Source organism: Calypte anna, chromosome 3 (genome assembly GCF_003957555.1).
Source record: "Calypte anna isolate BGI_N300 chromosome 3, bCalAnn1_v1.p, whole genome shotgun sequence".
NCBI classification, from domain to species: Eukaryota; Metazoa; Chordata; class Aves; order Apodiformes; family Trochilidae; genus Calypte; species Calypte anna.
This window is the reverse complement of record NC_044246.1, coordinates 2,964,316-2,991,904: the sequence shown is the minus strand read 5'-3', so window position 1 is coordinate 2,991,904 and position 27,589 is coordinate 2,964,316. Positions and strand designations below refer to the sequence as shown.

General features: G+C 41.0%; 2 protein-coding genes across 2 annotated transcripts; one reads left to right on the top strand and one right to left on the bottom strand.

The window, feature by feature from the left end:
- Window positions 1-270: 270 nt before the first annotated feature.
- ERMARD (ER membrane associated RNA degradation) lies at window positions 271-20,179 on the bottom strand. Its single transcript, XM_008493157.2, has 18 exons — window positions 20,128-20,179; window positions 19,266-19,435; window positions 18,028-18,167; window positions 16,810-16,911; window positions 16,038-16,127; window positions 14,086-14,183; window positions 12,970-13,106; window positions 11,487-11,601; window positions 10,864-10,966; window positions 10,380-10,409; window positions 9,810-9,878; window positions 8,898-9,068; window positions 7,138-7,221; window positions 5,432-5,511; window positions 4,623-4,751; window positions 2,964-3,173; window positions 1,947-2,060; window positions 271-532 (listed from the first exon to the last, which is right to left on the bottom strand). The coding sequence occupies exons 2-18, from the start codon at window positions 19,432-19,434 to the stop codon at window positions 373-375; spliced, it is 2,001 nt and encodes a 666-aa protein (XP_008491379.2). The 5' UTR covers window position 19,435; window positions 20,128-20,179; the 3' UTR covers window positions 271-372.
- Window positions 20,180-22,459: 2,280 nt separating this feature from the next.
- On the top strand, window positions 22,460-25,694 carry TCTE3 (t-complex-associated-testis-expressed 3). Its single transcript, XM_008493158.2, has 3 exons — window positions 22,460-22,624; window positions 23,447-23,605; window positions 25,584-25,694. The coding sequence occupies exons 1-3, from the start codon at window positions 22,460-22,462 to the stop codon at window positions 25,692-25,694; spliced, it is 435 nt and encodes a 144-aa protein (XP_008491380.1).
- Window positions 25,695-27,589: the final 1,895 nt, after the last annotated feature.

Below are 27,589 nucleotides of genomic sequence, written 5' to 3'. Positions count from 1 at the left end.
TTAGTGTCTGACATTATTTCCAGTGCATTTCAAAGTAAAAAATTACTTTTTGGATTTAAAAATTTTCTTAGATAGAAAACTATCCAAAAAATCCAAAATTACAAGCTACAAAACACATAATATACTTAAAACAGAACTTGCATCCTTGTGATTTAGCTCACAGTAAGTCTCTTTCACTGGATTTGACAAGGGATTCTTTAGAAGTTTGGTCATTGAACTCCAGTCTCAACAGCAATCTTCCAATAAAAAGACTGAAATTGGCACCCAAACTTTGACAGCAACAAAGCTTTTCTTTGAATTTGACTTGTCCTATTTGAGAACTCCCGAACTCTTTAAGATATAAGTGTCCAAATAATCTTAATCCCACTTCATTTATGTAGCCAGTGTCATTAACAGTAGCTTTCTTTCACTGATTTTCCTGATTTTCATCAAAACTTTGTTTGTAAGCTCCATAGTTTCATCCCACTTGTTTTTCTCAGGGCTTGTGTATGTCACCAAGTTCTCAGCATACTGCAAGATTGACTTCAAAAACCTAGGAGAAATAAAACCAAAGAAGAAAATGTCACGAAAGCATTTTAAAAGAAATAAAGAAGAACATCTCAATGCTTGTTTTAAAGCTGGCTCCTCTCTCCAAATTCCAGAATCTCCCCAGGATGACCAACACATTGAGGATTCTTCTACTTCTGGAAGAGAATCACTCATTCTCACAGTAAGAAGTGATGATTTTGAGAACTGCAACTCAACACTGCCATGGAAAGAATGTGGTGGTAAAATGTGTGATAGAATTTTCCCTGAATGGCTTATTTGTCTTAATCAGTCAAATGTTTCACAATGCCTGTGATATCCAAACAGCTGTTAATTGACAAGGATTAAAATGGCTAACATACCAAATACAGCTTCTATGTATTAATATTTTTGATCATTCCCTCTCTGTACTTAGGAAGAGTCCAGTAAAAATTAAAAATAAAAAATTTGGTCCTGCACTTTGGCCACAACAACCCCATGGGGAGCTCCAGGCTGGGCACAGAGTGGTTGGAGAGCAGCCAGACAGAGAGGGACCTGGGAGTCTGGATTGACAGGAAGGTGACCATGAGCCAGCAGTGTGCCCAGGTGGCCAAGAAGGCCAATGGCATCCTGGGCTGGCTCAGGAAGAGCGTGGCCAGCACGTCCAGGGAAGGGATTCTGCCCCTGTGCTCAGCTCTGGGGAGGCCACAGCTTGAGTCCTGTGTCCAGTTCTGGGCCCCTCAGGAAGTTCAGGAAGGAGATGGAGGTGCTGGAGCAGGTGCAGAGAAGAGCAAGGAGGCTGTGAAGGGATCCAGCACAAGTGCTGTGAGGAAGGGCTGAGGGAGCTGGGGGTGTTGAGGCTGGAGAAGAGGAGGCTCAGGGGAGACCTCATCACTCTCTGCAACTCCCTGAAAGGAGGTTGGAGCCAGGGGGGGGTTGGGCTCTTTTCCCAGGCAACTCTCAGCAAGACAAGAGGGCACAAAAGGTCTCAAGTTGTGCCAGGGGAGGTTTAGGTTGGAGATGAGAAAGAATTTCTTTCTGGAGAGGGTGATCAGGCATTGGAATGGGCTGCCCAGGGAAGTAGTGGATTCTCCGTGTCTGGAGATCTTTCCAAAGAGCCTGGATGTGGCACTGAGTGCCATGGGCTGGGAACTGCAGCGGGAGTGGATCAAGGGTTGGACTTGATGATCTCTGAGGTCCCTTCCAACCCAGCCAATTCTAGGATTCTATGATATGTTTTTAACTATTCTGGACTTTTTTACTAGTTCTGGAATTAACGTTCTCTGAGATATAATGATCATTATAATGATAAAAAGAAGGACAACAATGCACTAAAAGTCATACTGCTCCTTTATATATTTTTCTCTGCAGGACTTAGGTTACAGATGAAAAAGGAATGTGTATAACTTCCTATTTTTAGAAATTAAATCTTATATACTTACTTTAGATACTGCTGGTAATCAAAAGGATCCTTCTGAGAAACCAGATGGATGTTGATTAGTTCCAAAGTAATTAACACTAAGATGAGACGTAACATTGGAGACAAAAACTTCATGCTAGAAATAAGCACAATTTTTTTTTAATAAACAAACCAAACTCAGATTAAATAGAAATAATTAATATAAAAAATTCTTTAGACTTCTGGATCCATCTCAAGTAGCTGAATATTACATAGTTATTGTGAGGGGGGAAATATCAAAATATGAAATTCCTTCAGCAAAGGGCAAACATCAAAACTATAAACAAAAACTGTAAGTTATGAAACATCAAAAGGGAAAAAACTGTAATTATAATTCCAAAGGGAACCTCACCAGCACCCATTACCCCATAGATAATGAGGAACAATTCAACTGAACTGCAAATCTGTATTGTCAGGTGTCAGTTTAAGCTATGTTTCCTAAATAAGCTGGTTAACACTTTTGGGAACATAACCTGGCCATGAATATATTTATAGTTTTTTCAGTTTTTAAACAAGATTTATAAATCCCTGAAAAACACTTCTGAGTGGGGAAGAAAGATTAATGAAATATTAAACTGTCTTCTATCTCTAAAGATGTTGACCCAGGTATAATGATAAAAAGCCATAGAAATTAAGGAGGTAGAATTCTGAAATCAGTTTTCCTTACTGTTTGATAAAACCTGAATGGCATTTACATCCTTAAGGAGGAAAAGCCATCAACTAAAAATGACAATCTACCATTGAAATGATACTTTCCTGTGAAAACTTGTAATTTGCAGTGTAGTCCTCCAGCAATGTTAAAAGGACCCATTAAATTATTTTCCACTTGGATACAATATTATTTGGTGATGGGAATCTGGGTTGACACTGAAATGGTTGCCAAGATCACACCAGCCCTGTTGACTTGAAACTTCTAAACCAAGGCAGCCACTGACTCATAAACCCAGCCAGTAAATAAAAGTAAATAAAGTGAATAAAATAAAGAAAAAGCACAGCAAACCTCTTCAACATCCTCAGGTAGTTCTGCCTCTGCCGAGAACGCAGAGTTTTGTTGATCCACTGGGTGTATCTCAGCTCGGTGCTGGCAGTAACTTGTTTGGACACTTGATGGCACTGTGTGCTTATTTTACGGAGTATCACCAAAATTTCCAGCACAGGTCGAGGAGAATAAAGTGTGCAAAGAGCCGTATCACAAAGTTCAGCCAGCAGCCTCCAAAACAAGAAGAATCGTTAGTTTCAATCTTTTGTCACCTGTTTTTCCCATTTTCGATGTGTTTCATGTGCTGTATGGTTTGATTCAGAATGTTTTAACTTAAAAAGCCTAGAAATAGCTCATGACTGCTGAAAAAAAATGAAGGATTTGTGCAGTGGTGATTGTGTGCTCTCTCACTTGACTGAGTATAAATGCTGCTGAGGAATATGTTACCCATTTCACATCTAAGAAAAAAAAAAAACACACTAAACCAAAGTGCCTGGGCTGAAGTGATCCACAGAGCACAGCACATCACAGCAGGCTTGTGGCTGCAGCCTCCCACCATAGCTCAATCCACAATAAATTAACATCTAGCATAATAAAACTCACTCAAACAAATGGTATTAATTACTACCATTGGTGTGTGGTCTTTCTTCTGGGCAGAAAAAGCAGCAGACTTAACATTTCATAAAATGCAGGTGGTGAGGCCATTGTTTTAATCAACACCACACCAGATTATGCTTTGTTAAAGCACTCCAAGATCTTTCTGCTGTTATATTTTCATCTGCTACCCTAATGTGTCACACACACATCACTTGAAATGCTCTCTTCTTAATCTCCCCCAGGCCCAAATGATTTCTGAGACAGCAAAACACTTTTAATGATTAAAAGTGATAAAGGCAGAAAACTCTCAACATGGTTTAAGATCTTAGTACCTAGGCTTTTTTGTCCTAAATGAGAAAGGTGTAGATTGATGAGGAGGAAGCAGAAGGTCCTCATGCTGCACAAGTAAAACCACAGCTAAAATCACCTTTGCACAATTCTGCCCACACTTCATGGGTTTGATGAGTTTAGTTCCAACCTATTCATTCAGTCATGGGATTCCTGAGACTGCTCCAAGAGTGTCAATTAAAGTCAAATTGTTTTAATCATTATTGCAAGTCAGATGTAATTGGAACTAACAAACCTCCCAGCCTGACAACAAGAATATCAAGAGGTCTCCTATTCCAGGATCCTCATATTAAAGCATTTATACCAGAATTTCCTAGCAGCATAATACTAGTTTAAATACCACACACAGCTTTGACACCAAGCACTTTAAAATTAATGTCTGATGTAGTTTTAATACATAAACCAGATAAAAACCAACTTAATCTAGTCAGTACATAAATATTTAAAGTATTTTGGTTCTCCACTCAGAAATAAAACTATTTTTTCATGCTAATTTTCCAAGTAAAATCTCTACTCTAAAACATGTCTCAAATCCTAAGTGTCTCATCTCAGTTTTGAAGATGGTGTTGAGCTGCATTTTCCAATTCTTTAGATTAAATGAGCAGCAACAGCAGAAAAGTGCATGCAACACTTCAAGCATTGTTCTAAATAAAGGAAAATAAATAATTTTGAGGTTCCTTGTGTTGGACTGCACGTGGAAACTCAGAGCAGCAATGGGTAGAACTTTAAACTCACCTCTCTGTTAGGACACTACTGACTGGATCATCTGAACCATAGCAGTTCTGGGGCATATATTGCTGCAACTGAGATATAATTCCAGATATAATCAAAAGTAAAGCACTAGCTTCAGCATTTCCTTGCAACCTTAAAAATGAAATAAAAAAACAAACAGGATTTGAGATTATACAGCATAGTACTTATTATTTCTCAAATGGCACTGATCAGGATGCAGATTTTAAGAATGATTTTCTATTTCCAGCTAAATCCAACCTTTCCTTAGTCTCAGCTGTCTTCTGAACCCCTCTTCATCCCCCCCCATCTTCTGAACCTCCCCTTCATCCATCAAAATCATGAAGCATACTGAGTATGTTCCAAATACATTGAATTTTCACCTCTCAGCTCTAAACAAGTACAGTTTCCTCCAGTGATATTACGAATGACTTTCTTTTTCAGAATAAGCAATTATTGTATGTTTTTCATCTGGTGAGCCATCTTGGTTTTGTTGTGATGGACTCAAGCTCTAGTTTAGCATCCTGCCAGCCTCTTCAACACCTGTTCTGAAATAGAATATGGACTCACAAGCACCTTTGTGAGTGTCAGAGGACTTCTCATTCCTTTCAAGTCAGCACCATTTAAAGCTTCTGTAGTATCTGTACTGATGTGTAGAGCAGAGGTTAAGCTAAAAAAAAAAACAGAGGTCTTCTCACAACTCCTCTGGCATCTATCAGCTTCCTAAAGTATCTGAAGCAACATTTCACCATTTCAAATCCCATTCTTCACAATTATTTTGAGAACTACTGTTTTATTTAATAGCATATACCCACCCTTTCATTGTTTGAAAGTCCTCCTCAGGTACTCTTGGCAATTCAGGCCACAAGTGAATGCTCTTCATGCATTCCAGCACCTGAAAAATGTATCATAAAAAATACTATGTAAAGTGTAGCCTTTGGCAGACAGGACAACATATTTTACTTTTATTAGTGGCCACTCTAGAAAAAAGCTCCAACAGGTAGTGAGTTTCTAACTGTCCTGGTTTGGGCCAGGATAAAGGTGATTTTCTGTCTTGTACTTTTGCTTTTAGCTGAGTCTCTTGTAAGTAGTTGCACTTGCTGAAATTAACAGCAAGTTTCTCAGACAGTGTGTGCTTCTAGGACTGATAACACTTGATGTTTAGAGTTACTGCTAGAGACTGGTGTGCAGAGCCAAGGACACTGCTCAGCTCTGAGGAAAACATTTTACTGTCCAAGACGATAAAGAGGTCCCACCTGAGCCCTCCTTTGGGGAGGAACAGAGAAGATAGATGCCAGAATTGACCAAACAGAGGATTCCATCCCATATACGTCACACTCAGTATAAATTTGAGGGATCATGAGGGCCAAGCCAGATTTCATGATTTCCAGACTTCTGGATTTCTTGATTTCCTGCTTCCCTTCCTTCACCCAGCATCCTGGAAGGATTCCATCCCTTCCTCTGCCTGTGCTCCTGATCCATCCCAGCCCATATCTGTGTGTTCCTGCCTCCAGCTCCAACTGCTGCTGACCCCAGGATTCCAGCCTGGACTTTCCCAGGGCTGCCCTGCAGCCTCGGGGGTGACGTGAGAGTTATTGGGGAAAAGGGGGGAGGAATGTGGGATCCATTTTCCTGTATATTTGTATAGATTTAGTCATTTTTCCTATTTATCATTCCTGTTTCATTAAAGTTGTGGAGTTTAGTTTCCAACCCATCAGTCTCTCTCCCTTATTCTCTCTCCTTTCTTTATCAGGGAGGAGAGAGTAATTAATAGAGAGTGTCTGTTATTCGGTTTAATTGTCGGGCCAGTGTTAAACCCTGACACTAACTCAGTAGTACTAAGTATGTAAGCCTGGATCAGTTGTTAAGGTTTATGTTAGGGCAAAAACTCTTCTTGTACACTTTCATGTTAAAATATCATCTCAGTAAACTGATTTGCTATTCTTTCTTCCATTTTTAGTGTAAAAAATTAACTAACATGACTTTTATAACAAAAAAAAGTTAGAAAGTTGTCAAAAATGGGAAGTACTAAGGATGTCTACTGCAATTTCAATTCAATAGAGTAACACCTTCAAGCAGCCCCATAATTGATAAACTGATAGGCATGAACTACCATGACACTTAAAAGAAGATTTTGATGCTACAGAATCTTTATCAGTTGGTTTTCATACAACAAAAACCTTATAGACTAACCCAAAATTTCTAGAGAAAGGATCAAAGAGCATGTTCCTGACACAAGAAAGCACGAGGAGATTAAGAAAAACTACAGGATAGCAAATATTCAGCTAAGAATAAAGTTATTCAGTGATTTAAAGTCCAAACAGCACCAGTGCATTAAACCACATCTCATTTAGCAACCCGAAATTCCAAAAGGTAAAATTAAAAAGCTCCTTAAAAATAAAATAATAAAAAAATATTAACTACTAAGCATAACAAAAGCATAAAGACAACAATCAGACCTGTTCTAAGGACTCATAGCCTTAAGGACTCCAATTTGAAGGGCTCAGCTGGAGGTACCTACCTGTTTCTTGAGTCTGGAGATTGGATGAAACCGAGAGTGGTAGCAACTTGCAGAGTTCATCAGAGCTTTTATGGCCACATGCTCCTGATTTCCAAAATCATAAATAACATACAACAGTTCCTTTAAACTGTCCTCATCATATGCAGACCAATGTTTATACTTAATTTTTATGCAAGCCACCAAGGGTGCTGAAGTCAGTGAAGACTTCCAAGTATCTGAGGGCTGAAAGCAGTAATCAGCACAGTTGAGTGTTTTCAGCTTAATTTCTTTGACCCATTTTAATTATGAAACCTGACAAGGGCTGAGAGAAAAATATCCAAGCAGTCTCTTAGTGCAGAAGCATGTGATGCATCTTGAGAAATTAAAAAAAGCTGCAACTAATAAACAGGTTTATCCCAGAGAATCCTAGAATCCTAGAATCGACTTGGTTGGAAGGGAGCTCAGAGATCATCAAGTCCAACCCTTGATCCACTCCCGCTGCAGTTCCCAGCCCATGGCACTCAGTGCCACATCCAGGCTCTTTGGAAAGATCTCCAGACATGGAGAATCCACTACTTCCCTGGGCAGCCCATTCCAATGCCTGAGCACCCTCTCCAGAAAGAAATTCTTTCTCATCTCCAACCTAAACCTCCCCTGGCACAACTTGAGACCCTGCCCTCTTGTCTTGCTGAGAGTTGCCTGGGAAAAGAGCCCAACCCCCCCCTGGCTCCAACCTCCTTTCAGGGAGTTGCAGAGAGTGATGAGGTCTCCCCTGAGCCTCCTCTTCTCCAGCCTCAACACCCCCAGCTCCCTCAGCCCTTCCTCACAGCAATTCTGCTGGATCCCTTCACAGCCTCCTTGCTCTTCTCTGGACCTGCTCCAGCACCTCAATCTCCTTCCTGAACGGCCCAGAACTGGACACAGGACTCAGGCTTTGGCCTCCCCAGGGCTGAGCACAGGGGCAGAATCCCTTCCCTGGACCTGCTGGCCACGCTCTTCCTGAGCCAGCCCAGGATGCCATTGGCCTTCTTGGCCACCTGGGCACACTGCTGGCTCATGGTCACCTTCCTGGCAATCCAGACTCCCAGGTCCCTCTCTGTCTGGCTGCTCTCCAACCACTCTGTGCCCAGCCTGGAGCTCCCCATGGGGTTGTTGTGGCCAAAGTGCAGGACCCAGCACTTGGCCGTGTTGAACCTTTAGAGAAACCTTAAAGAGTTTGCTTTATGATATTGCATGAAGTAATCCCAAATATCAACAGGAAATTGGGAGCAGTAAATATACTAACTGCTAATATTGAGGAACATGTATGGCTAGACAAATATTGATTGCTAATTCACAGCACAGATGGAGATACAAATCACACCTCCATCAATGAAACACCAGGATTTATAGTGCCCCAGAGAGAAAAAAATCTCAAATTATTACAGAACTCAGTGCCTGAGCTACAGATGGTAATTCATCAGATAAAAAGACTTGGTACTGACAGAGTTTGACTAATAAAATTAAGAGGAATCACTAGACTTTATGGATCAAACATGTGAATAAGGAGTGATTAAGCAAACAAGTTTAGGCACAGTAAGAAACTGTAGTCTTTTGGGAAACTTTCTGTACTTATTTCACTAGAAAACTATATTCCCATAATTTTTTTTACATGGAGGAATACTTCAGTTCCACAAAAAGCTGCTGTCCAGAAAGCTTTAGTTACAAGACTCTCAAATCAGAATTGGCATCCAAACCAATCTGAAAATAAAATCTTGTGAGATCATAATATTGATCCCTACCTTAAAAGCAACCATGTCCTCATCTGAGAACCTGCAGAGCAGAGTAATTGCAAATGCAACTATCTGATTAGCTACTTCTCTGGGAAATGCTTTCAGATTGATCTCTCCGTGGCTCAAACGATCTCTTACACGTGGACCCTCCTGGTGGTTCAAGATATCCCAAAGAAATTCCTGTGGAAACAGACAGCAAGTGTATAGAATTTATTCTGTGTGTCTTCACATAGAACAGAACACATTCAGTGCATAGAATACCTCTGAAAGATGGGACATGGCTATAGGAAAGGGGCTTTTAGACAGTCAGAAAAAACCAATGCAAATTATGCTTGTAGTAATAAACAAAATGGGCAACTCAGCCATCCTGGTAGCTTCTGTAAATATTAAAAAATAACATATATGCTATTCCATGAGATTTAGCTGCAGATTTCCTTTGTCTGGGTGTTCCAAAGGGCAGTCTCAAAGGGCCTCTAAACTCAACAGCTCTACTTTTGATATTCACTGTCTCTTTGGGTGCCAAGGTGTGTGCTCTGCTGGGTTTGCAGCTATGGTTTTGTGTCATCTGCCCAGGTAGTGTAAGATGTATCCCAGAAGCAAGCAGAAATTTGTTGTAATTTTCCCTCTATCATCAGTTTTTCTTCTGCTTCATTCACTTCAGCCTCAAAGTCTAAGGAAAAATATCTTTGAGACTTCTATATCTCAGAAAGAAAGTCTTCCATCCTAACCCAAAATAGCTTGTCAAGTACAATGGATTCTTCACAAAAAAACCCCCCAAAAGTAACAAGTTACTGGTTCTAAGGTGCTGCAGGTAAGATAAGTGAAATAAATGAGTATTAGGCCATGATCTTAAGTGTATTGCTAAACTTAAAACCAAGCAAAACAAGAAGAAAAAAACCCCAAAACTTCCAAGCTACTTGCCATGGCAGGTTCCTCAAGAACTGCAGGAAGCTGGTTGATTTCTTCATTGTCCAAATGCTTTGCTAGCATCTGGGAAAAAAGGAATTTGGATAGAAACTTATTATTGAAAGCCAAACAGATGAGGAAAAAACACCAAGTAATGAGTTTTGCACTCCAGAATCAGGGTGCTTGGTTCTTACTGACTGACCATTTAACTCATGAGAGCTGTCAGCTGAGGATTTCTCCTTATAAAGTTTATTAACATTTATTTTGAATAACTGAACCTAGGAAAAACAACTGAATATTTGTCTCTGTAAGATGAAGAATTTCAGACTAAAACCATTTAGAAGGAATTAATGTCTGTTGATTAAAATTTGTATTATTTTTTACATTTTTTGGAGTATTCCACATTTTAAATGTTTACTGTCCATCATCTTTTATTTGGGAAAAAAAAAAGTAAATTAACCAACACAGGTCTCTTGTTGGAAACAACAACACAGTGCTTTCTGGTCTCTGTTTCTAAGGGGAACTATGTATGTTCTGAAATTCTGACATTGATCCATATTTAAAAAAATATAAAATCACAATTACCTCATCAAAAGTGGTGTAGAGAGCAGAAGGCTAGAACAGAAGATAATGAATGTTATTTTCAAACAAAAACAATTAACTAGACAGGTATACTGAATTTGTATTTATTCATTTGCATGAGACTTCAGTGGTGCATGAACAGCAAAAAGAAATCAAAACAACCCCCTCTTACAAATGAAAAAAGCAACTGTTGGATTTTCTGCCAAGCTTTTCAAATAAATATAGCAATCTACTTTCCTCCCTAAACTACTCTTTCTGAACACAAACCTCCAAGTACTTGTTCAGACCCCTTTTACTGGCTGACTTCTTTAAAAAAAAAATAAGGGTCATTCATGAAACTTACTGGAAATTTGTAAATAATGTTCCAGGATGAACTGAAAAGTTTTTTGGGAAAATCTGTAAATACTGAGACATTGTATTTCTAGGATAATTACTTTGCAAACATTGCTGGCACTAAATCCTGATTAACTTTAGGCAGAAGTTTTACCTCAGCTGTTAGGAGTCGATTTGGACATTTATTACTTGTAGTGAAGAGCAACCTCAGTCCAGCTTCCAGCTGAGGAAGTAAGAGAATCACACAGTCAGCATACCTGAAAAAATAACAGAGATACCCAGAGGGGTTTCCCCTCCTTATAAATATAATCCAAATGGAAATTAGAGCCAGGATGAGAAATTCCTTTGCAATCAACTTTTAAACAAACAATAAATGACTGTGCCCAGCAGCTGACCACTGAAATCAAACCAGCTCAGGGAGAAGTGATTACAAAAAAGTGGAATGTGGGAGAGGAAAACAAAATGATGCACTTTTAAAAATATTAATTTAATTCAACATGCTAATACCTGAAGATTTGTTTCCACTTGCTTTGTAAAGCTCTTCTTCTCAGCTACATTTGCAATAGTTCTATTTAGGTTTCAAAACACTATTATTGTGCCAACTAGGATTATAAAAAACTTTCTGGGAGATCAGCATCACAATGAGTAACTGCATGTTGTTAAGTGATAGATTTAGGAAAAAGCTTTGGAATCTACAAATGCAGTTATTATTCCATAAATATATATTATATTCTTATTCCACAAAAAATAATAATAAAAAGTTAAATCTACTCTTACCTGTTTTGCTTGAAAGCTGTTAAAGCAGCCATCCAAAATGGCAGCATTGTTTTTAATACAAAACTGGAAAGTTTTACCAGCTCCTCTGCTATGGAAAGTGTTTCATGATTAAGATCTGCAAGTTAGAAACACAACATGGATGAACTCCATATAATCTATGCTTAACTAACTAATTCATACTATTTCACAGAAAATATGAGGTTATTTTATTTTAAAGGGAAACTTACAAGTTATCCAATTTATTTTAACTATGCAAGTGCAACAGTAGCCATATTTAAGATCAGAAATAGAGTTTATGATTGAATTTGTAGTGATAATCTAAAATTACACAGTGACAACAGTTAAAGAGTTGTGTCTACTTTTCACTGAGACTGAAAGACTACACAGCAGCTGGACCCAGCTTGAGTTGTTCTCCACCTCACTGTTCTGCACTTGAAAACAGTTTAATGTATATTAATTATAATTAACTAAGGATGAGCACAGGACTATGAACATTTGAACACTGAGGACATTGTTCCTACTTTCTCAGTGATATTCAGGATAACAAAGTCCCACTTCACACTTCAGTGATACCACATAATGACACATCAATACCTTCCCCAAAAGAAAGCTTAAAAGGGCAAATGCAACCTGAAAGCAATAGATATTTTTTTTTAAGCAAATCAACACCTGTAGGGTTTATAGTACATGATAACTGGAATGTTATCAGCTTGCTTTGGGTCCCCAAAATCCTGTCAAGTTCTGTGAACAAATGTTTCACTGGCAAACTGGCTACACAACACAAAATGACCACGAATGTCATCAGCACCAAAGGTTCCTGGATGTTGTTGTTGCTTTAAAAATAGTAGGAATTCACCAAATAAGGGCTGAGGGAGATGAGAAGATTTTAATCTGACACTTCAGGTCCTTCCCTTATAAAAACATCAGTGTACTGAAGCTCTGTCACCATTCTTTGCTTTGTTTCAGCACTACCTTTCTTACAAGATGCAGAATTCTCCTGCTGGGACACTTGAGGCTGGGATTGATTCTGGAAAGAATTTCTACTGATTCTGGAAAGAATTTGATTTTTCTAGGTGCAATAATTACATGAAATGAACTCTCATAATCAATAAAAACCAGAACATACAGCTGAAGTCTTTTAAAAGCAGTGATGTTGCATGTTTCAGTGTGTTATACTTGTTTTGGAATGCAGTATTTTGTGATTCAATAGGTAGTGGAACAAATACATATTATAATGTTATATATTATAATATTATAAATAGATATTATATGTATTTATATATATATATATATTTCCATATATAATATAGAAAGTTGTCCTACAAGCATGATTGATTCATCTAACCACAGCATACAAAGGTATCTTGGTTAAGATTAAATCTTAGAACTGTGGAAAATGCTTTCTTTTCCATAGCACTTTTTGGACAAAGAAACAATAACAAATAAAGCATAATAAACAACTTGGTATTGACTCAATACTTGCCTGGAAATCCATCCAGGTCCTCTAAGCTACCAAAGACCACGTAAGGTCGATGTACTAAAATGCATTCAGTTTGCAGAAGGTGTTTCTGTAACAACTGACCCAGTCCTGCAGTTAAAAAAAGCAGCATAGCACAGTATCTAGGGAGAACACCAGAAAATATTAGAAAAGCTTACACACCAAAAGATTTTGCAAAGAATCAGCATCTGTGGGTTGGGGGCAAAGCTGGGTTTCTTTAATTTTTCAAAGAAATCTCTGCTCCCCATCTCCTGTGACTGAGGGCACTTAAAAATTAATTGCAGTCACAAGCAATGAAAAAAAAAAAAAGTAGAACTAGTGAAAAACCACTGGTCCTAAAACTGACCAGCTTATACTGGCTGAAATATTCCATGGAAATATCTTTCCAACAGAAGTGGCAGCAGCAGAGGAAAACAGTCAGGATACTGAGGGCTAGAGGCCTTCAGACAGGAGGTTTTTTTCATAGAATCATAGAATCATAGAATTAGCCGGGTTGGAAGGGACCTCAGAGATCATCTAGTCCAACCCTTGACCCACCGGAGCAGTTGCTAGACCATGGCACTGAGTGCCACATCCAGTCTTTTTTTAAATGTCTCCAGGGACGGAGAATCTACCACCTCACCGGGCAGTCCATTCCATAGCCTGATCACCCTCTCCGTGAAGAAATTCTTTCTAATATCTAACCTAAACCTCCCCTGGCACAACTTAAGACTGTGTCCTCTTGTCTTGTTGAAGGTCGTCTGTGAAAAGAGTCCAGTTCCCACCTCGCTACAGCCTCCTTTCAGGGAGTTGTAGACAGCAATGAGGTCTCCCCTGAGCCTCCTCTTCTTCAGGCTGAACACCCCCAGCTCTCTCAGCCTCTCCTCATAGGGCCTGTGCTCGAGTCCCTTCACCAGCCTGGTTGCCCTCCTTTGGACCTGCTCCAGGACCTCTACATCCTTCTTAAACTGAGGGGCCCAGAACTGGAATTTTATAATTTAATTTATAATTTAATTTTATAATTTTATAATTTATTTTTTTTTTTAAGAAAAGCAGTAGGTTTTACTTCAAGCACCCTTAAATCTGACTGGTAAGAAAATGAGATGCTCTTTGGGAACTTACTTGGCAGGAATTTCTTGAGGGGATGCAAACCCATGCCACAAAACATTACGAAGGTTCAGACCACAGGGAGATCCAATGAATACCCTCAGGACATTCATCTAATTAATAAAAAAAGTGATCACTGCAGGAAGAACTCTATTATTTATTACCTAGTGTCTTTCCCTGACTGAAAATTCCAGAAGGTATTGGGAAATAAGGATGTCTACTGTCAAGAGAGCTTGTGACAGCAACAGCAACTCATGATTTGCAGTTTCCAGGAGGCTCTGAAGGAAAATCTTCCAGTTTATTTGTACATTCTATAGATTATCATAAAGAACAAAACTAATTAGGCATTGCAAAGAGGTTTGACAGGCAAACAAATGAGATCATGTTTAGCTCTTACTCCTTGTAATATAAATCCACACCAATTTAATACAAATTATTATAAAATACAGAATTTGCTATAAAAGCTGCATTCCCAGCTCATGATCAAACAAGAATGGAAGCTTTGGTTTTATTATTTCAATGTAAGAAGGAAACTTCTTCAAAAATCAAAACTCAAAGAAATAATCCTTGGAAAAGGGATCGAAATCAAGAAATCCAATATTTTGTCCTAACAAAGAACTCAGATTTGTTGGACTGTATGGGAAAGATCACCTGCTCTGTTTACACAAGAGTGTAAATCTCATCAGAATTTTTTTTTAGTTCATTTTTTGCACATGGGGATGAAAAAATTAGTTTCCCCTATTTTGAAAACTTCTAGTGTGGTAAAAAAAAACAAAACAGTGTGGTAAAAAAACCCCATCTTACTAGAGTGGTGAGGAAAAGGAGCACAGTTTATCAGAAACAGCAGTGCAGGACAAGTATTTTCAAGCAGTGTAACTCAGAAAAAGGCAGACAACTTTGCAGTTTGCTCACTGTCTGTACAGATAAGTGAAATTTTATGTATATAAGTTTTTCATGTAGAAAACAAACTACTTATGAGCTTGCCTTAAAGAATATTTCTATTTATAATATTCACTATTTTTGCCATGCATCCCCCAGACTGCAACATGTGTAAAATGAAAGTTTTTCCAATATATTACAGAACCTGAAAACTCTTCTTCAGTGCATGCAGAGGCCAGGCTTGGGAACTGCCATTTGGGGAGTGTCCTGGTTTGGGCCAGGATAAAGGTGATTTTCTGTTTTGTACTTTTGCTTTTAGCTGAGTCTCTTTAAGTAGTTGCACTTGCTGAAATTAACAGCAAGTTTCTCAGTCAGTGTGTGCTTCTAGGACTGATAACACTTGATGTTTATAGTTACTGCTAGAGCCTGGTGTGCAGAGCCAAGGACACTGCTCAGCTCTGAGGAACCTTTTACCCTCCAGAAGGAATAAAGAGGTCCCACCTGCAGCCTCCTTTGGGGAGGAAGGGACAAGAGAGATGCCAGAACTGACCAAACAGAGGATTCCATCCCATACACCTCATACTCAGGATAAATCTGAGGGATCACGAGGGCCAAGCCAGATTTCCTGATTTCCTGCTTCCCTTCCTTCACCCAGCATCCTGGGAGGATTCCATCCCTTCCTCTGCCTGTGCTCCTGATCCATCCCAGCCCATATCTGTGTGTTCCTGCCTCCAGCTCCAACTGCTGCTGACCCCAGGATTCCAGCCTGGACTTTCCCAGGGCTGCCCTGCAGCCTCGGTGCTGACGTGAGAGTTATTGGGGAAAAGGGGGGAGGAATGTGGGATCCATTTTCCTGTATATTTGTATAGATTTAGTCATTTTTCCTATTTATCATTCCTGTTTCATTAAAGTTGTGTAGTTTAGTTTCCAACCCATCAGTCTCTCTCCCTTATTCTCTCTCCTTTCTTTATCAAGGAGGAAAGAGAGATTAATAGAGAGCATCTCTCACTTGGTTTAATTGCCAGGCCAGTGTTAAACCCTGACAGGGAGAAGAAAATCAGCTCAGTATTGTCTCAAAATGCACTTACTACAGCTTGGCCAAAGACAACTGCAAGCTGCTCAGAAGCAAGCAAGTCCCTCAGAAGGAAAGGGCAATCTTTACCAATCAGTAAATATACCTATTAAAAAACAAGCAAACAAAACAGGTAACATAAGCAAATTCAGTATATTTCTTTGTATTTCCAAAATAGACCTGGACTGCTTCACAATTCTCATTATTTTTAGAATAATAATCAAACAAACCCCATAAAATCCCTAAACAGCTTTATAATCTGTAACTGAGTGATAAATTAACATATATATATAACATATATATATATAACATACATAAATTAACATATATACAGGAGTATATATCCTGTATATATGTGAGTGTATATCCTACTTCATTTGCCCACAGTTAGGCTTTCTTTTCACAGCATCTCTACACATATTGCTCTTCCCTCAAAAAAAAAAAAAAAAATTAAGAAATCAGGCAAAAAGTAAATAACAAGAACTTGTAATTAAGGGAATAAACTCTAAACAGGACACCACACTTCATTTTTATTCAAGAAATCTATAGGGCCTGGCATTGTTAAAGGAAGGAAACTCAAGGTTTCTCTTCTGGTTCTGCCTGTTTCTTAAACTAGATTTTATCCTGGCTGGGCTAAACTTATAAAAAACAAATAATTTATAAATACATTTAAAAAAAAAATCAAATAACTTAGAGAATCACTTTTTGTTATTATTAAAAAATAACCTAAACCCCTAAAATTACTTATAAACCCAAATCTGTCACAGAATCCTCCTGCTGGCACTTACATCCCCCAAGGCTCTCTCCAAGCACGATGTCAGTTTCATCAAGCCAAGAGCAACTTCTGTGCCTTGTGAAGATTGTAGAACATCAAATACTTCAAGAAATAACTGTATGATGAGGAGGGAAGTGCAGAAGAAAGTTAGGGATTCAGAAGAAAAAAATCAAATTGCCAAAAGCATACAAAAAACTAAATATGCCCCTGTGATAGTTGCTGTGCTCATGTAGGAGATAAAAATGTAGATGCCTGGAAAGAAACTGCCCCAAAGCATCTCTTGTATTTTTAGTTGCAATGTAGATAGTGCCTCACATCTAGAAATAAGATCAAGAGCAGCTTTACACTGTAGAACTTGATATTAAGCACTGATAATTAGAAAATAAATTAAAAATCCTACCATTTTAGAACAGGTACCAGACACCTCATGTTCTCTTTGAGATATATATATATTATATATATTTTAAAATAATATATAAATATATAAATATATATTTTTTATATATTTTAATATTTATTTCTATATATTTATATATAGAAATATATATTTTTATTTATATTTATCATTTATTATATAAAATATATATTATATTTATATATATTTATATATATAAATATATAAGTTTATGAATATATAAATATATTTAATGTAAATCAATATGTATTATTGATATATATAATGATACATTATAATATATACCTTAATATAAATAATTAACATATATTTAATATAGATTACATATATTTAAATATATAAAATATCTATAAATATGTAAATATGTATTTATATATTTATTATAATTTCTTTTATTAATTTATTATAATTATATTTTTATTTATTGTATTTTATGTATATTAAATATATATTTATATATATTTATATATAAAAGTATATATAAATATATAATAATTATAAATAAAATAAATATTTATATATTTATATACATAAATATATAAATAAATATTAAAATATATATAAAAATATATATATTTATATATAAATATATATATTTAAAAAAAAAACAACCATTTTTTATAAATATATATATGTAACCTATCTTTTTTATATCTGATTAGAAACTCAGGAAAATTAAAAGCAGCTCCAGATCAGAGAAGGACAATTAGCTGCAAATTCTGTGCATTTTGGTTCATTGATCTCTCTTGAGTTATTACATTTCAGCTTCCCCAAAGGGTTCTTGTGCCAAGCAGGTGTCAGCAGACACCTCCTCACCTCTGTGCAGTTTGTCCACTGGAACCACACCTCGTTCTGACCCAGAAACTGCTCCTTACTCAGGGATCTGAAGTGCAGATGGACAGATTCACACACAGGTCCCAAGGAGTGAATGCTTGTGGCATAATCCACACTTTGATCTGAAATTAAAAAGCAGAAGGTGACCAGAGGACAAAACTCCCCAAGGCTCAGCATTTTAAAACCCACAGCCCAGCTGAAGCTTCTCTGTGTGTTTAGTACAGAGAATTTTATCCTGGTTCTGGCATGGCTGAAATGCTCTGTCCAAAAGGCCACAGGGATGAAGATATTGAAAAGAAAAAGTGCTGTGAGGAAACAGGTGAGACCTACAAATAAAAAATCCACTGCTTTAATGCAAGAAAATATGGAGGGTTTATTATATTATGGTTAATACAATTATTATTAATAACAATTCATAATTAATATTAATAAGAAACAATAATACATTGTATAATAATTATACTATAACAATATAGGGGTGTTGAGGCTGGAGAAGAGGAGGCTCAGGGGAGACCTCATAACTCTCTGATGACCTGAAAGAGAGAAAAGCAGTGATGATGCTAGCAGTGATGATTTACACCCCACAATGATGGAGCTGTGAGGCACTGCTGTGAACAAAACCTCTTTCTGTCCCCCTCTGAGGAGGGGATTTATGCTGTTTGGTTTTTAGGGGTGATGAGGAGTTGGGCCCCTCAGCTCAGGAAGGAGCTTGAGGTGCTGGAGCAGGTCCAGAGAAGAGCAAGGAGGCTGTGAAGGGATCCAGCACAAGTGCTGTGAGGAAGGGCTGAGGGAGCTGGGGGTGTTGAGGCTGGAGAAGAGGAGGCTCAGGGGAGACCTCATCACTCTCTGCAACTCCCTGAAAGGAGGTTGGAGCCAGGGGGGGGGTTGGGCTCTTTTCCCAGGCAACTCTCAGCAAGACAAGAGGGCACAAAAGGTCTCAAGTTGTGCCAGGGGAGGTTTAGGTTGGAGATGAGAAAGAATTTCTTTCTGGAGAGGGTGATCAGGCATTGGAATGGGCTGCCCAGGGAAGTAGTGGATTCTCCGTGTCTGGAGATCTTTCCAAAGAGCCTGGATGTGGCACTGAGTGCCATGGGCTGGGAACTGCAGCGGGAGTGGATCAAGGGTTGGACTTGATGATCTCTGAGGTCCCTTCCAACCCAGCCAATTCTAGGATTCTATGAATCTAAAATGAATCAACACTACAGAAGGTAAACACCAACCTGATTCCAGGTAGCAGAGGTGCTCAGTGACAGCTTCCCAACACACTTCACCATTTGCAGACAAAATATTACCAATATCACATCTCTCTGTCTTCTCAAATCCCAGCTGGCAAATCAGGTAATGCACAGGTGGAGAGAGACAAGTGGTGGCTGAGCATGGCAGTGCCATCCTGGTGAGAAAACAAAGAGTCTGTGTTAATAAAGCACTTGAGGACAAAGAAAATTGTTAATAAAACACAGCCAGAAGCAGAGATACAAAGTCAACTTGGTGTCAAGTTTCTCCGTGCAACTAAGGATTAAAGGAACTCTTAACTTGTGGAAAACTTCAGGGAGGAAAGGCTCTGTTAGCACCAGGGTTTATTTCTGAATGGTTTTATTTACTAAACAGATGCCAAGACAAAATAAGGCAAAATATTGCAGTTTATGTATTTGTTCTGCCTAATACCTGAGCTTGCCTGATGCTACTTCAAGTAAACCAAGAGCTGTGGTGCCTATGACCACCATGAAATGATTGGTGGGGGTGAACAAAGGAACATGAGTTGTGCAGAACTGGTAATAATAGTAAAAAAATCTAAATCTCTCTATGTACATATATATAGATATATATACATGTTAATTGCATAATAGTCTAAAGAGAAAGATGGGTTGATTCAGATTTAAATCTTTAATTTAAGCTAAATTTAAGACCAAACTGCTCAAGCTAATGAAGAGGAATAAGCTTCTAACTTGGCAAAAAAACGTTTTAGTAAAAAAACCCCAATTAATCAAGCAGAAAATGCAGAAAAGCTTATTGGAAACAAAGGACTGCAACAAATATAAAGGATTCCACGATAAAATTCTTTAATTTGGTAGTGGAACTGACCCTCACAGTACATAACTCCTGAATCCATGGCTTCAAGGAGATGCTGTGCATTGGAGTGAATAGGCGTTTTTAATAACGAACAGGCATCAGGCGTATACCCTCTGCTACTTCAAAAATAAAACTTACAACTCAGTCCATCACTTTATTTTGACGTTTCAGTATCAGACACGGAAGATCAAAGCCAAACCGGAGCCCTCAGAGCTGCCCTGGCCACACCAGGCCGCACCCCCAGCACGGCCCATGGGGACAATAGGTGACCAAACCCCAGCTTCCCGCGGCTGGCAGCACCTCGCCGCAGAGGCAGGGCTGCCCCCTCCTCTCCCCCCTTTCCCCCTGGGGCCGTAGGAGTTAAAAGGGCCGCAAAACCCCGGCCCAAACCCCTCAGTCCCCCCCTTCCTTCCCTCCCTCCCTCCATCCCCAGGACGCCATTTCCCCCGCTGCCGTTACCTCCCTCACGGCTGGCCACGCCCCCTTACGCGCTGACGTCACCGCGTCGCTCTGCGTCACGCTCGGCTGGCGGGCGGGAAAAGCTCCGCAGCGCGAAGGCGGCTTCGCTGCGCTGGAGGCGGGTGGTGAGGTAAAGGTGAGGCGGGAGGGGCTCCCCTCGTCCCGGTGTGTGCCCCAAACCCTGGAGGAGAGCCCCGGGATGCCCAGAGGAGTTGTTTCGGAGGGAAGAAAGCAGCGCCGCGGCCCCAGAGTGTGTGGGAAGGGAGCGGGTGTGAGGGAGGCGGTAACGGCCGCAACGGCTTCGCGCTCCTCGCCTGAGGGGAGAAGCAGAGAGGGAGGGGGATTGGGGAAGGAGGGTGCCATAAAATGGCGTGGGATGGGTTTGTGTTTAAAAGGGGCAGCTGGGGAGGGAAGGGGAGAAAGATGGGGGCTTCGGGAAGGAGGGTGCCATGGAATGGCGTGGGATGGGTTTTATTTAAAAGAGGCAGCTGGGAAAGGAAGGGGAGAGGGATGGAGGCTTGGGGAAGGAGGGTGCTCTGTGTGGAATGGTTTGGGATGGGTTTTGTTTAAAAGGGGCAGCTGGGGAGGGAAGGGGAGAGGGATTTGGGCTTGGGGAAGGAGGGTGCCATGGAATGGCATGGGATGGATTTTGTTTAAAAGGGGCAGCTGGGGAGGGAAGGGAAGGGGAGAAGGATGGGAGCTTGGGGAAGGAGGGTGCTCTGTGTGGAATGGTTTGGGATGGGTTTTGTTTAAAAGGGGCAGCTGGGGAGGGAAGGGAAGGGGAGAAGGATGGGAGCTTGGGGAAGGAGGGTGCTCTGTGTGGAATGGTTTGGGATGGGTTTTGTTTAAAAGGGGATCTGGGGAGGGAAGGAGAGAGGGATGGGGGCTTGGTGAAGGAGGGTGCCATGGATAGACGTGGGATGGGTTTTGTTTAAAAGGTGCAGCTGGGGAGGGGAAAGGGATTTGGGCTTGGAAAGGAGGGTGCTATGGGATGGCGTGGGATGGGTTTGTGATTAAAAGGTACAGCTGGGGAGGGAAGGGAAGGGGAGAGAGATGGGGGCTCTGGGAAGGAGAGTGCCCTGTGTGGAATGACGCGGGATGGGTTTGTGCCTCATCTCGTGGAAGATTTTGTCCAAAATGCTTTCTCCCTGTTCCCAGGGTTTGGGGTAGCTTGGCTGTGTATCCTGGTGGTGTCCACCTGGCAGCTGGTGTGGTGCCTTGGTGAAATAAAGCCTCGTGGAAGTGAAAAAGAAGGCCAGGGTGGTCCTCCCTTTGTGGTGTGTTTTTTTCCAACTGGAGTGCTACTGTTGGTTCTGCAGGTTAGAGCGTGGGTTTTTTCCTTCTTTTTTTAATTAATGAACAAATAAAACCAGTAATATATCAGGCAGTCATTTGGTAGCTTCACAAGGAACGAGGACAAGTAAAATAACAGAGGAAGTACTGAACATATATTTTGGGGTTTGTGTAGGGTGTTTGAAAAGCTTGAAGTTGTGGGTAGGGGTCTTGGGTACGAGATATATGTTTATATCTGTGTGCTTTTACTTGGAAAATGGAGTGGATTCAGAATACTAGTGTGTCTGACAGGTAAAATGCAGACTTGGTTTGAATTTCTGTGGAGAATAAGTTAAAATGGAGTGGAAGTTAACTAAGTTAACTACCATTCTTTTTTTTTTTCTTCTGTCAAGTTGTGTCCCAGCAGCCAGAAGACAATGTAGCCATTTTCTAGCTTTTCTGAGGTTTTTTTGTAACATTCCTAGAATAATTGTTTCCCCCTATTAACTGTACACCATAAAGTATTATTTTAGGAGTGCTAAAATATAAATGAGCCTTAATATTTTCCCAGAGGAAAGGAGAAAAGACACAATCAAATACCCCAGATTTAGTTATGCCTCCAGTGGAAGAGGAGTTGTCTAGTGATTCAACAGAAGCCAAGCCAGTGGCACGGGAAGCTAGTGAGGCACAGAAAACCTCTGTTAATACATACAGACTGGAGCCAAGGAATAAATTTCAGCATCATTTAGTAAAGGCCAAAGCTCAAGCCATCCTAACGGTATAGTTTTGTTTCTTTTTTTTAATTACTTCTCTAATTTGATTGCAAAAGTAGCTTGTCGTGCACAGATTATATTAATGGAACAGTGTGTGTTGCAAAAGCTTAAAATGTATGCCTGAATCTTTAAGTTTTGGCACACTAATGTGAATGTGCTCTTGTGCAAAGTGCAGAAGGCTCTCTGGGAGGTTGCCACTGAGCACGTGCTGTTAAGGTGGAGCTGAAGCTTCTCAAACTCTTACCCATTCCTAAATCAAAGACAGCACAGTTCAAAGTACTTCAATCTGAAAAAAAACCCTGTTAACTGAGGATCCTGACCTTGAATTTGGGAAATTCTGCTCCTTCTATTAATATGCATGACCTGCAAAAAATATACTTGGTGTCCTTCACAGTCTGACTACCACATATAAAAATTAAAAATGAAAGAAAACAGTCTACATATTATGTAGCTGTTGGTTTTAACTATTCACACTATCACTACCTTGTAATTTTGCCATCTAGAAGTCATTCCTTGGATATTTGGAACAGGTGTTTGTAGCACTCTTCAGTGACCTAAGCACAAATGACAGAAGAACACATTCCTCATTGAATGGGAACTGGCTGGATGTGTTTAGTCACTTTTAAAAGCTAGATAAATTTAGAATAGATAATTTTAGAATAAAAATACCACCCCCTTTGCATTCTGGGAGTATCATATATCTTTACTCTTCTCCTCCTTACTTCCAGTGTTCTTGTAGTGGAAGTGACTGTTCAAGTTTTGGGTTTTTTTTGCATGAGACTACCAGGATAAAAAAACTTAAGATGTTTCAAAATTGGTTTTGACAGAATAAACTTCAACACAGCCAATATGATGGAGTTTCTGCTCCCTCCTTGTGTGCTTCACTCTCAGAAGAAATATTAAATGCTGTGAAGGCCTTCGAGTTTGACCGCTATAAGTATGTGGTGTCCACCCTGATTGTGCAAAAGGCAGAGCAGGCAATGATTGTGAGCAAACACTTTATTCATAACATCTTTTGCAAGTAGAGGATGCTTTGTAGGACTGTGTGTTACCTGCTAGGTGTTCATCTATCTGCATTTGAGGTGGTTTTGAAGAATTCCCATTCTTTATGGGGAGTAGTAAGGCAGGTGACAAAGGTACTGGTGGGAATCTGTGTAGCTGGGAAGGTTGTTTCCTTTTGAGCACAGTAACTGGTATGCAGCCCACACTGTTCTTCCTTGTTACCCAGTTATTTCTGCTGCCAGTACCACTGCATGACTGCAGGGAATTCTCTTTTTTCAATGTGTGTGGATCTCCAGTTGGGTTTTCCCATTCAGTGCAAAATGCTGTGCAGTTGTACTGTGGGGTGACACAGGAAGGAATGGGTGGCAAGGACAGGAGTGAAAACTTTCAGCTGTAGTTGCCATCAGATGTTTCTGGGACTACAAATGACCATTAGTGATGTGACCTTGTCACACCCAACCCAGAAATATTCTAGACTTTGCTGTCATGTGTTGCAAGTTGCAGTTGGCACTCAGAACACTTGTAGTTACCTTGCTGAATGTCAGGGAATGCTTCCATTTAGTTTAATGATCATCAACCCTGTGCAGTGCTACAGGCTGGGCACAGAGTGGTTGGAGAGCAGCCAGACAGAGAGGGACCTGGGAGTCTGGATTGACAGGAAGGTGACCATGAGCCAGCAGTGTGCCCAGGTGGCCAAGAAGGCCAATGGCATCCTGGGCTGGCTCAGGAACAGCGTGGCCAGCAGGTCCAGGGAAGGGATTCTGCCCCTGTGCTCAGCCCTGGTGAGGCCACAGCTTGAGTCCTGTGTCCAGTTCTGGGCCGTTCAGGAAGTTCAGGAAGGAGCTTGAGGTGCTGGAGCAGGTCCAGAGAAGAGCAAGGAGGCTGTGAAGGGATCCAGCACAAGTGCTGTGAGGAAGGGCTGAGGGAGCTGGGGGTGGTGTTGAGGCTGGAGAAGAGGAGGTTCAGGGGAGACCTCATCACTCTCTCCAACTCCCTGAAAGGAGGTTGGAGCCAGGGGGGGGTTGGGCTCTTTTCCCAGGCAACTCTCAGCAAGACAAGAGGGCACAAAAGGTCTCAAGTTGTGCCAGGGGAGGTTTAGGTTGGAGATGAGAAAGAATTTCTTTCTGGAGAGGGTGATCAGGCATTGGAATGGGCTGCCCAGGGAAGTAGTGGATTCTCCGTGTCTGGAGATATTTCCAAAGAGCCTGGATGTGGCACTGAGTGCCATGGGCTGGGAACTGCAGCGGGAGTGGATCAAGGGTTGGACTTGATGATCTCTGAGGTCCCTTCCAATCCAGCCCATTCTGTGATTCTATAATGCAACCACAGGTGGCTTTAGTGGGTTGTGTGAAACAATGTTTGAAGTGAAGCCATCCTCTGAGTGGCCTGATTTGCCCTCCTCTCCTGGTGAGACCTCATGGTACCCTGCCTCTGAAGCTGTCCTCTGAGAGAGCTTTAGGATAAAATGGGTTGCTGAAAATGATCCAAGATAATGAATTTCTTCTGAGGAATATGTTTATGCCAGCAGACAGTTCACACATTTTTAGTTTTGGAAATGATTGCTTCATAAATTCCCAGACCCCTGTCAATGGTCCTAAGCAGAGTGGGATAAGCTGGAGGAGTGGGAGGAGTGACTCCTTAGTTGTATCTATACCCCAAACTGATGATTATTCACATGGCTTTTGAAGGGGTGCCATTACAGTGTGCTAACAGAGACCTGAGGTTTAGGTGTAGGGGTTGTTGGATCTATAGGGTGAGAGCTTTACTATGGAGTAAGAACCCTTTTTCACATCTAATAGGACTTGCTTGTTTTCACTGCAGTTTTGCAGTTTTTACTACTTGTTACTTTGATAATGCAATGATACCAGTATTTAAATAATGCTGGGTGCTCTTTTAAAAAATATAGAAACTGTTATGTATACAAATTCACAAGTAGCTTTTTCTTTTTTTTTTTTCCTGTAGGTTGCCAGCAGATGGGTCTGGGATGCTGAGAGAGACTCTTGGATTTCAGCTGAATGTGAAACTAAAACATTTATTGCCCTGGCTTTGGTAATGGCTTGTTATTATGAATAATACTCTGAAAGTCACACCTTGTCTTGTGCATCACAGTACCTGGCATATTGGAAATGTTCAGAATCTCATTATTTTAGTACTAATTTTTATCTTAATGCTGTTGGCACACTGAAATTGACAGAGTTAAGATAATTTTGCTCATTTTTTTTCTGTTAAAAAAAAACAACCCCAAAAAAACCCCTTTTGGAAACCCATATGGTTGGGTACATATGGGCTTCATCTGTCACAAGGCTCTGCTGTGGAAGTTGGAGCAGCTGGTGTGAGGCCAGATTTCACAGAATTTTCAACGTTGCTTGTCTGTTGCATGCTTAAGAGGTGTTAAGGAATGTTTGCAGTAAAGTGCAGGTATTGGTGGTATTAAAAGCATTCTTATGGGTTTTTTTTCTTGTTGTACCTATGGTAAAATACCAGTTTGTGTAGGAACACCACTGGGAGGGAAGTCATCTTCGGCACCCTTAAAAATCTGTGCAAATTTCTAAGCATTTTGCCTTGAATGAAGTGTGTGTTCTGTCATTCCTTCTCTGGATATTAAGCTCAAATATCAGCTGTGGTCAGGCTGGTGGCCAAGCATGGAATTGGGTCCCAAGCTGGGAGGACTTTGCCCCTGTGCTCAGCTCTGGGGAGGCCACAGCTTGAGTCCTGTGTCCAGTTCTGAGCCCCTCAGCTGCTCAGGAAGGAGCTTGAGGTGCTGGAGCAGGTCCAGAGAAGAGCAAGGAGGCTGTGAAGGGATCCAGCACAAGTGCTGTGAGGAAGGGCTGAGGGAGCTGGGGGTGTTCAGCCTAAAGAAGAGGAGGCTCAGGGGAGACCTCATCACTCTCTGCAACTCCCTGAAAGGAGGTTGGAGCCAGGGGGGGGTTGGGCTCTTTTCCCAGGCAACTCTCAGCAAGACAAGAGGGCACAAAAGGTCTCAAGTTGTGCCAGGGGAGGTTTAGGTTGGAGATGAGAAAGAATTTCTTTCTGGAGAGGGTGATCAGGCATTGGAATGGGCTGCCCAGGGAAGTAGTGGATTCTCCGTGTCTGGAGATCTTTCCAAAGAGCCTGGATGTGGCACTGAGTGCCATGGGCTGGGAACTGCAGCGGGAGTGGATCAAGGGTTGGACTTGATGATCTCTGAGGTCCCTTCCAACCCACCCAGTTCTAGGATTCTATGAGTCTATGACAAAAGGGCTGGTACTGACACTGCTGAGGACTGCTCTGGAATTGGCATGGACTGCAATATTTTGAAAAATCAGACTGCTAGATCTGTGGAGTGTGTAGCCATCTGCTGTGTGGGGAAAATCCTGAGCTTTTTGTGTTGTTAGGAGCTGAAGATGAACCCCTGAGAGCACGGGTGGGTGGTGGTGCTGCCTCGGGAAGCCCTTTGGGTTTTGGCAGAGCTGGAGCTGCATCCCAGAATCACACAATGTCTGAGGTTGGAAGTCACCTCTGAGCCCATCCAGTCCAACCTTTGACCAACACTGGAATCTCACCACTAAACCATGTCCCTAAGGGCCAGCTCCACATACCATTTAAATACCTCCAGGGCTGGTACCCCCCGCTGCCCTGAGCAGCCCATTCAAACGTTTGACAGCCTTTTTAGTGAAAAAAAAATGTTTCCTAATATTCAGCCTAAACCTCCATCCATTTCCTCGGGTCCCCTCACACGCGTCCGGCAGGACAAGGGGGGGTCGTGAGGCAGCGGGTGGCCAAGGCCCCGTGGGCGTGGGTAGCCGGGGAGCGGCTTCGTGCTTTGTTCTTCTTGCGCGGCCGCGGAGCCCGTCGGCTCCGGGCCGGGGGTCTCTGCCGCCGGGGACAGCCCTTCCCCGCCGCACCGGGACGCGGCCCCACCACGCCGGTCGGCGCGCAGCTGGCTGGGCGCTTCCGCGCAGCGGCGGGGCCGGCGTCAAGCGCCCTCC